Raw genomic sequence first — 10048 nt, 5'->3', positions numbered from 1 at the left:
TTCTAATTAATTACTATGCAGAATAAATATAATAAATATATTTTTTTAAATAAAAATTTGGATACTAACATATTATAATATTACATTAACTAATTTTTTTTTATCATTAATAAATATTTATGAACTGAGTATAAGTTATAATAATGTTATAATTCCATATGTTTTTTAACTGTAATTAATGACTTGTCTGCTTCTGCAAACCATTCATCATAAACTAGTTGAGGATCAATCATCCAAAATTTATGGAATGATATGGGATCTTGTGAAGCAAGATATGCGGTAGCATAATCCATAGGTCGTGCCTATAATAAAAACATTATATTTTAAAATTATACTCATCTTCATGTAAATAATATTTAAAATTATATACCCTTTAAATTAATAATTAAATTAAATATTAATAATTAAATATATTTAAATTAATACAAATTTTATCAATCATTTTCTTAGTTAATAACGAAAAATTTTTTTATTTTGCTATATTATTTTTTTCTAATATTATTTATATTTTCTAAATAATTCTTGAAAATTTCTTACTTTGGAACATTTAGAATATTTTTAAACATCGTAAAAATAAATAATTCTATATGAAATCTCTATATTTTTTTTATAAAATATTGACAAAATATTCTATATATATATATATATATATATATATATATATATATATATATACAAAAAGAGTAAATCAAAAAAAGACATAAATTAAACAAAAAAAAAAAAATAAATCAAAGAAAAGACAAAGAGACCAATATTGTTTGAGAAGAAATATATTATTAATGCTTTAACAGTCATCAGAATCTAAATATCTATGAAATAGCACTATGAATAAATTTTTCAATTTGTTTTCTTTGTATAACTTATAAACAAAAACTTTGTTTTTATATATAATATTAAATTATATATATTTTTATATCATATATATGTATAATTCATATGACATCTCAAAAATCTAAGAAAAATTGTAAATTGTATATGTATCAAGAATGGAGATTTTTAAATCTTATTAATATCTTATTAATACATGTTATATATATTTCATATAATATATATTTAAAATCACTAATTTAACTGTTGAAACACTTTGGATTTTATTTTTAATATATTTTTATATAAATTCCATATATAAATTAGAAATTATATTTAAAAATCTTCTAAAATAAATTTTTCTAATATTAAAAATAAATAATTTAATATAACATACTTGATGAAACATTGATGAATGTATAGGTTGTATTCCAATTCGTGCTAGACATATACCAAAAAGATACATGTCGTCGGGAGTTGTAGGTGATGGACAATCACATTTACCCAATTTTATCATTTCATGTACTAAAGGCGCAGATAAGGCAACACCAGCTCCACCAGTTAAGTATTCATATCCGTGAAAACTGTTCCACAATTGAAAACCATATCGTTCTCCAATAGCAAGTGGAATATTTGGATTGTAGCATGTTAAGAAACGTATTAAACGTGCCACGCTTTAAATAATAATATATTAATATTTCTTATATTTTAAATTATACATAATATATTACATGTAACAAATAGAAATATACCTAAAAAGTGTATCATCATCACTAATAATTAGCCAATTTAGATTTTTTTTTTTTAAAATTTTACTTGCTTCAACTAAAATATTATAGGTCTTCGCACAATGTCCTTGTGTTGTATTTGATACAATAAAAGCATCAGTTAAATATTTATCTATACTAAAAAAAATATGCTACTTCACTAATATTTAATATATATATATATATATATAGTAATTAATTAATTAATTATATAAAATGATCATACCAGCAATATCACTAAAGTAACCAATATTTATAGCATACTTTGCCCATGTTTTTTTAATTACAGGAATTCTTTCAATATGAAATTTTGCACAAGTTTTTACAGCAAAGTATATATTTTTAGAAGTTATAGATGAATCCTTTATTATTTAAAATTATGTAAGTACAAATAAAAATATAATAAATAAAACAAAATAGTACAAATAATATAAATATAAATAATATACACTTACACATGGATGAAAAAATCTTGGATATGTAGCACATTCAGAACTAGATATGACACATATTTGAGGTACATGTGTTAATCGTATTCCTTTATCAATCTTTAAAACAAAAGATGCAAATTCATATGATGCATCAATTGAAAAATCATCCTTTGGTCCTTCATCTTTAATAATTTTATGTACCAAACTAAGAAAACAAAAATTATATAATAAGAAATAATAAAATTTATATAAATTAAATAAAATTATATTTTGAAATAAAATCTTCTTAACAAAATTAAGTTATATATTTAAATAATACCTTGTTAACAAAACTGATGTTATTGCAAAACCTGAAGCTATGTGTGGATATTTAAATTTCTTATTATGTTCTGCAAAATGATGTATAATAGTTGGTTCATGATCATATAATGCATGACCAATCCATGTATTCTAAAACAAACACTTATTAACAAACATATAATATATTTTTTAATAATAGAAATACATACTTTATTTTCTTTGAATTTGGAAAGAATACTTAATAGTTTATTTAATTTAATTACAGTATTTTCTAGACAAAAAAAAAACCATTTTGAAGTAGTATATGTATTTGATAAATAATTTAGAAGTGGTATTATTGTCCAAGATCCATTAATATTTAATTTATGAGATAAAACAATTTTGGGAGGATCCTAAAAAAAAAATTGATTATATATTATTATATTAACATTATAGAATAATAATTCTTAAATATATAGCAGTATTTAATTATAAATATACTTTATCAAGAGCATCTGCTTGTTCAAAAATGTTTTCTTCTAACATTTTAGCATGTGCTATATGATAGCCTTCTTTTTGATCTAATATTACGATAACTATTTCATTGGGATCTGTAAATATATTTCATTTATATTTTGTATTTTCATGTGAGAAAAAACTATTGTTTTATTATTATTATATAACTATTATTTATATATAACTTACCTATACTATTTACATTAGCCTTATTCAAGAATAATAATAAAAATATCAAATACATGGAATATATGAAAAACATTATGATTTTTAACAATTTAAATTAATTGATCCACTCCTTAAAGAAAAAAATTAAATATTTTAAAATATAAAAATATTAAAATTTATATTTAATCGAAAATTTATATAATTTTATATATAAATATAAAAAATATATAAAAAAATTTATTGAATTTCAAAACAGTATTAATTATATACATTAATGTTTTTTTATTCTATAATTTTTAAATTTAAAATTATAGAAACTTATAAATAGTATATAATATTTAATGAATTTAAAAATATTATAAAAAATAATATCTTTAACATTAACACGATTAGTAAAAGATACAAAATATTTAATTTTGAATAGAATATATATTTTATATTTTAACTTATTTATATATATAATTTAGAACGTATATAATATCTAATATCTTTCTAAAATATAAAAAGTAAAAAATATTTTTTATAATATAAAAAATGATTTTTATTATATTAAATATTAAATAAATAAAAATTTTTCATGTGTATTATACATACATATATATCCTTAAATAAAGTTTACTATTGAATTTTTTTTATTTGAATATTTTTCATTATGAAATTTATATACTTATATAGATATACATTTATATATATAGTCTTGTATAGGGTTTTTAATTTTAATAGGAATAAAAAATAAATTACTAAAGAATATAAGAATTTTATTTTAAATTTTAAATATTTTTTTTAAGATACAAAATTTTGCAAATATTATGATTATATTTCAAGTTTATAGACTATATGAATTACATATAAATATTTTTATAATATAACCTTAAAATAAAAATTTTATGCTTTCGATTTTTTTTGATAAAATGTTTTTATTATCATATTTGATCACAAATTTAATAAAAAATAATTACTTGAGCAATTTAATATTACAAAAATCAATATATATTTTGAATATTTTTAAATTTTTGTATTATTTTAAAATCACTCTCTCTATCCCTTTCTAAATATATTTCTTTTTAAAAAATAAAAATTTATTTTTTTATAAAAATCTTTTTGTACCATAATACCATTATATATAAAAATATTATATCGCCATTTATTAAAAAAAGTTTTTTATTATTTAGTGAAAAAAAATAATATTTACTAAGAAAAAATACTTTAATTAAATATAAAATAATATTTTATTTAATGATATAGTAATATTCTTTTTTATAATTAATATCAATCTATTTTAATTATCAAGGACAATTTATTTTCGCAATTTTTATATTATTTATCATAATACAATGTTCTTTTTGGATAAAACAATTACATTGTTTTTTATTTACAATTCTAAATATTTATAAAATTTATATGCACTAAAAATTATTTTAGTATTTTTAATAAAGTTTTATTATATTTTTCATTTTTCTTTGATATTATATAAATTTTTTAAATGATCAATTTTATATTTGAAGTTGCTTTATATGTGTATATATTTAATATTAAGAAATTATATTTAATATTATAAATAATTTAATATTTAATATTACAAATAATATTACAAACATATAAACATTAAATTTCTAAATTTCTAAATAATAATGTTAGATTTATTATTATACAAACTTTAAATATAAAATATAATAATAAATACTCAGGATGATAAATATTTTCTGCCATATAATTGTGCCTTTTTCTCAAAACCAATAGATTTAATAGGTGTGTTTAATTTATAAAATGGATTCATAGAATACTACAAAGAAAATAAAACATAATTATTAAATAATTTTATAAAAATATCAAATATTTAAGTAATCTTTCTTACCTTTATATACATTTCATACATTTCATTAAAAAAATTTTTTATACCATCTTCATTTTTACTATCATGTACCATAACAAATCGTATATGAGTTGCAGTAACAAAAGCACTTACAAACCATTGATTAAATTTATCTACAACTTTTAAATGCATATTTGTTGTTTTCCAAGTATGTTCATCTACAAGATCTAGAGCAGCATGTGCAATAAATTGATTTAAATGTGTATAATCTTCTTTCTATAAAAAACGCAAAAATATAAATGTTATTCTTGTTAATTATTATATATTGCTTAAACATAACCTTTAAAAAAATGAACCTTCGTATCTTTTCCAGAATTATTGAATTCAATTTCAAATAAAGGATTGTCCGTATGTCCGACAATTGCAAAATAATAATTCGCTGTCATTGTGTTGATGTAATATATTTTAATTTTGACATTGATATTTTAATTACAATATCTATCTTTCTATCAAGCGTCATATACTTACAAATGTATCATACTATACGTAACTAATAGTTATATATAAGAAAAACAATTTGGATATATAATAAACTTCAAAATAGATGTAATGTTTTATTTATAATTATATGTACATAAGACAGCTTCGAATTATCGTATTTATATAATATATTAATTATTAAAAAATATTTGAATTTTAATAAAATTTGAATTTTACTTTATGCCCATTGGTGATTTTATCAATCGAATTAAATAAAAAATGTAATAAAAATGCATATAAATAATTTTTGCAATTGATAATTAAAATTTTAATTTTGGTCAAAATGAAAATACAACATTTTTTTTAAAATTTTAATATCTAAATTAAAATTTAATAAGATTTTTAATTTCGCTTTATTTATTAAAGTATTTGCAAATAATTAAATAATTAAACACTGCAAAAATATTAATTCTTTATAAAATATAAAACTTTCCAACATATTCATAATAACTAAATATAATTTTATAATTTCTTATTTATTTATTTAAAATAATTCGATATTCGTATTTGCAAAAATCAAACAATATTTTTACTCATATATATATTTCATATTTTAATAACGAATAATAATTAAAATTCTAGCAATAAATTTTAAAAATTAAAATTTTTAGTTATATATATAGTATATATATATATATATATATATATATAAATTTTTTTTATGATAATTTATATAGAATATTCAGTTATAAAACAAATTATATAAATTACTGACAAACTATATTATATTTATAAAAAAATGATTCAAATAAAAATACTTTCAAAAAAGACATGATATTATTAGCTTTTTATATATGATTAGATAGAAATCATATTTTTATAAACATTTATAATATATTGAAGTTGTATGAAATTATGTTTTGAATAATTAATTTTTAAATAATCGATCAACATTTTCTATTAAAAAATCTATTTATGCTATAATTAAAAATTATTAAATCAATCAAATTAAAAATCATCAAATTAAAAAATTAAAAAATATTCTAATTTAAAGTTTGCATAATATGGAAAATAAAAAAAGTGAAATGATATTTCATTATGTTTTCTATGATTTTATGTAACAAAGTTTGACACAATTAAAATTACAATATCTTTTAAACTAATAATTTTTCAATATAAGTATATACTTTTGTACGATTTGTATTTTTTAAAAAATGTCAAGACAGATTGATTATTATATTTAAAAATATAAACTATTTACTATTTTAAAAATATGACTTCTTTTTATTCATTTACAAAAAAATTAACTGCAACAAATTATGTTATTTGAAATCATTTTTTATTTAAACTTTTTCACACAAATAATTAAATAATTTTTTGATAATTTGCATATTTTATTTATAACCAGATAAATGTACGTTATAAATCATTGTAAAAATTATAAATATATTTGAATATCCTAATAATAAAACTATATTTTATTCTAAATTTATTATAAATTTATGTTATATTTATAATAAATATTATTAAATGTAATAAATATGTATTATATTTATAATACATATTTGCTGATACAAATAAAGTTAGGTTGTGTAGAAATTTGCAATATATCTATATATGTATACTGAGTTGAGTAAAAGATTTAGTTATTATTGAATTATTAGAACACAAAAAAAATATCATGTGAATTAGAATTTTCTTGAAATATTTAAATCAACTTTTTTGCAAAATATCATTTTATTCTGAGATTATCATAATCATGAATTCTTTCGCGTTATCTGGCACGTGCGAAATTTTTTACGTATTTGCTGATGTAAGTAGATAAAAAGAATATGTGAATATATATAAAATGTATAAAAAATGATATAGATAAAATATTTATAAGATATAAAATAAATAAAATTTATAAAATTGTAATATTTTTTTATATAGTTTATATAGATATAGATAATCTTTTTCAGTGTTAATTGTAATTTATTATTAAACATATCTTTAAAATTACTTAAATATAAATATAAATAATAATTTGTTAATTAATACTATTATTTAGAATTATAATCTAAATATTAAATATTATTTTGTGTTAATAAATTGATATTATAATTGATAATATAATCAGAAGAATTTTTTATATTAATATAATTAATTGAAAATATAATATAATATAATTTATTTAAATATAAAACTTTTTCATCAGTTTATAAATCCTAATTTTTTTCTTGATATACTTTTGTTTTCATATTATGTCTTTATATTATATGTATATTTTTTAATATTATTTTATATTTTTTCTTGTACAATAAATCTAATTATTGTAATTTTTATATATTATTTTTTAATAATATATTAAATATATATAAAGTATATTTGTTTTATATAAATCTAAAATCATTAATTGTAAACATAAAAGTAAAAATATTTTTTACGCTGTGAAAATAAGTTAAAGATATAAAATATTTTATTTATTAACATGATAATAATAAATATTTTTATAAAATAATATTCTTATAAATGAAATAAATAAAAAATTTTTTTTCAGAAGCAATATTTTAAATTAAAAAAAATATTAATATAAGGAATTTTAAATTGATAAATAATGTTTGATTACATAATAAATAGTTCATTTTAAAAATGACTAAAATAATTTTAAATTTTTATTTATATCTACAAAAATTTATAGGTATGTATGTATTTATAGGTATGTTGATATAATTATAATATTATTATTAAAGATATGATAAAAATTTTTAAAAATTTATAGTATCTTAACTTTGATTTATTTATAACTTCTTTTATTTCATTTAAATATATAAGAAAGTAATCCTTTTTAATTAATAAAAATCATTAATAAGCTAAAAAAATACATTTTATTACAATAATTTGATATAATTAAATCTTTTAGCTGGATTAAAGTTGTTTACTTTTATATATCATGATTCAAAGGTTTTTAAATGTTAATGATAAATTAATATTTTAAAATGATTGATTTTCATTATTAAATTATAAATTATAAATAATGTAACATTAGCTATATATCTTTTTATTAGTAAATTTTATTTTTTATATAGGTATTAGAAGTGGTAAGCATTTTATATTAACTCTTCTTACTGGTATAATTTTTGGATTTATCTCAGCATGCCTTTTAATAACTTCTACAAGAAATGTGCCATATATGTTTAATTGGTTTTCTGGTGGTTTTACACTTTCAAGAGATCCACATCACTATTCAGAATTGGAATCAGAAGTAATTATTTTATATTATTTGTTTGTAATCTCTTTATATTCAATTTTGTTATCTTATTAATAAATGTAATAGATTGGTCCTGAAATAGAGGTAAAATTTCATAGTGCAGATGAGGATTTTCATAAAGATGAAGATAAAGTTGCACAAGATCTTGCAAAAAAAGTACGTATCTTGTGTTGGATCATGACTGGTCCAAAAAATCACCAAAGTAAAGCTCAACATGTGAAAGCAACATGGGGTAAACGTTGCAATATTCTTTTATTTATGAGTTCTGCTGAAGGTAAAATATTATAATAATAAATAATAATTTAAATTATTATTTTAAAATATACTATTAAATTTCCAGATACAAATTTGCCTACAGTTGTTTTATCAGTAAAAGAAGGAAGAGATAATTTATGGGCAAAAACCAAAGAAGCTTTTAAATATGCTTATGAAAAGTACAAAGATAAAGTTGATTGGTTTATGAAAGCTGATGATGATACGTAAATAATTTATTGCAATTACAAATTTTAAATAATAAGATTTAATAAGGAAGATTTAAAATTCAAAGTTTTTTTTTTAATATAAGTATTTTTATTTTATGATTAATATTATTTAAAAATTATTAAATTTTCAGATATGTGGTGGTAGAAAATTTACGATATATGTTATCATCTTATGACTCAAATTCGCCATTATATTTTGGCTGTAGATTTAAACCATTTGTGAAACAAGGATACATGAGTGGTGGTGCAGGATATGTACTTAGTAAAGAAGCTTTGCGTAAATTTGTGGAAGAGGCTTTGCCTGATAAAACAAAGTGTCGTTCAGACAATGGAGGTGCAGAAGATGTAGAAATGGGAAAGTGCCTGGAAAAAGTAAATGTCAAAGCGATGGATACTCGAGATCCGCATGGTCGTGGAAGATTTTTCCCCTTTGTACCAGAACATCATTTAATTCCTAATCATATGGATAAAAATTTCTGGTACTGGAAGTATATTTATTATGATACCAAAGATGGTCTCAATTGTTGTTCCGATAGTGCGATTTCATTTCACTATGTGTCACCTAATATGATGTATGTTCTTGAGTACTTAATTTATCACTTAAGACCGTATGGTATCACACATAGTATAGAAAAACTTACTACAGATCAGTCAATTACTGTATTGACTGAATACTAGTCTTTATACTTATCACATTTTAATCTATAATGAATCTTTGTTTTTTATAAATTTTTAAGCAAATATAGAAATTAAAAAAAAATATTTTGAAATTTAATAATTAAAATAAAAATAAAAATTTTGCAACTGATGAAATTTGCAATTAAGCTTTTTCCTTTTTAAATTATTTTTTGTATAAATTGTTTTATATATATATATTATAATTATATATATATAAATAATTTTAATTATTCAAAAATAATTTTTTTTTTATTTTCATGAATATAACTAGTCCATTCAGGTCAATGAATTAGATGTTAACATCACTGAAAAATAAAAATTTGTCATATATGTGATATTTGTGTCATTTTCTCTTATATCCGTAATAGATATATATG

The 10048-nt window shown here is 17.8% G+C and overlaps 3 protein-coding genes across 8 annotated transcripts; 1 reads left to right on the top strand and 2 right to left on the bottom strand.

Annotated features, from left to right (window-relative positions):
* Positions 1–23: 23 nt before the first annotated feature.
* Positions 24–3668, bottom strand: LOC107994106 (beta-1,3-glucosyltransferase). Of its 2 annotated transcripts, none has more exons than XM_062076367.1 (10): positions 3563–3668; positions 2990–3098; positions 2786–2895; positions 2515–2697; positions 2325–2455; positions 2030–2210; positions 1801–1936; positions 1560–1707; positions 1205–1481; positions 24–302 (listed from the first exon to the last, which is right to left on the bottom strand). In XM_062076367.1, the coding sequence occupies exons 2-10, from the start codon at positions 3060–3062 to the stop codon at positions 147–149; spliced, it is 1395 nt and encodes a 464-aa protein (XP_061932351.1). In that variant the 5' UTR covers positions 3063–3098; positions 3563–3668; the 3' UTR covers positions 24–146. The 2 variants fall into 2 exon arrangements, with proteins under 2 accessions (XP_061932351.1, XP_061932352.1); XM_062076368.1 differs by having other exon boundaries at positions 1560–1662.
* Positions 3669–4178: 510 nt separating this feature from the next.
* LOC107994111 (probable trafficking protein particle complex subunit 2) lies at positions 4179–5551 on the bottom strand. Its single transcript, XM_017050879.3, has 3 exons — positions 5138–5551; positions 4824–5057; positions 4179–4751 (listed from the first exon to the last, which is right to left on the bottom strand). Exons 1-3 carry the CDS (start codon positions 5225–5227, stop codon positions 4653–4655), a joined length of 423 nt encoding a protein of 140 aa, XP_016906368.1. The 5' UTR covers positions 5228–5551; the 3' UTR covers positions 4179–4652.
* A 1102-nt stretch (positions 5552–6653) lies between these two features.
* LOC107994108 (glycoprotein-N-acetylgalactosamine 3-beta-galactosyltransferase 1) lies at positions 6654–10006 on the top strand. Of its 5 annotated transcripts, none has more exons than XM_028664962.2 (6): positions 6654–7074; positions 7801–7959; positions 8330–8505; positions 8578–8785; positions 8852–8990; positions 9125–10006. In XM_028664962.2, exons 2-6 carry the CDS (start codon positions 7893–7895, stop codon positions 9669–9671), a joined length of 1137 nt encoding a protein of 378 aa, XP_028520763.2. In that variant the 5' UTR covers positions 6654–7074; positions 7801–7892; the 3' UTR covers positions 9672–10006. The 5 variants fall into 5 exon arrangements, with proteins under 5 accessions (XP_028520763.2, XP_016906365.1, XP_061932355.1 ...); XM_017050876.3 differs by having other exon boundaries at positions 6832–7074; positions 7801–7941; XM_062076370.1 differs by lacking the exon at positions 6654–7074 and adding an exon at positions 7081–7174 and having other exon boundaries at positions 7801–7941.
* The last annotated feature ends 42 nt before the right edge of the window (positions 10007–10048 follow it).

This window comes from Apis cerana, linkage group LG6, assembly GCF_029169275.1.
Source record: "Apis cerana isolate GH-2021 linkage group LG6, AcerK_1.0, whole genome shotgun sequence".
NCBI classification, from domain to species: domain Eukaryota; kingdom Metazoa; phylum Arthropoda; class Insecta; order Hymenoptera; family Apidae; genus Apis; species Apis cerana.
The sequence above is the reverse complement of the archived record's forward strand: the minus strand, read 5'-3'. Positions and strand labels throughout refer to the sequence as shown.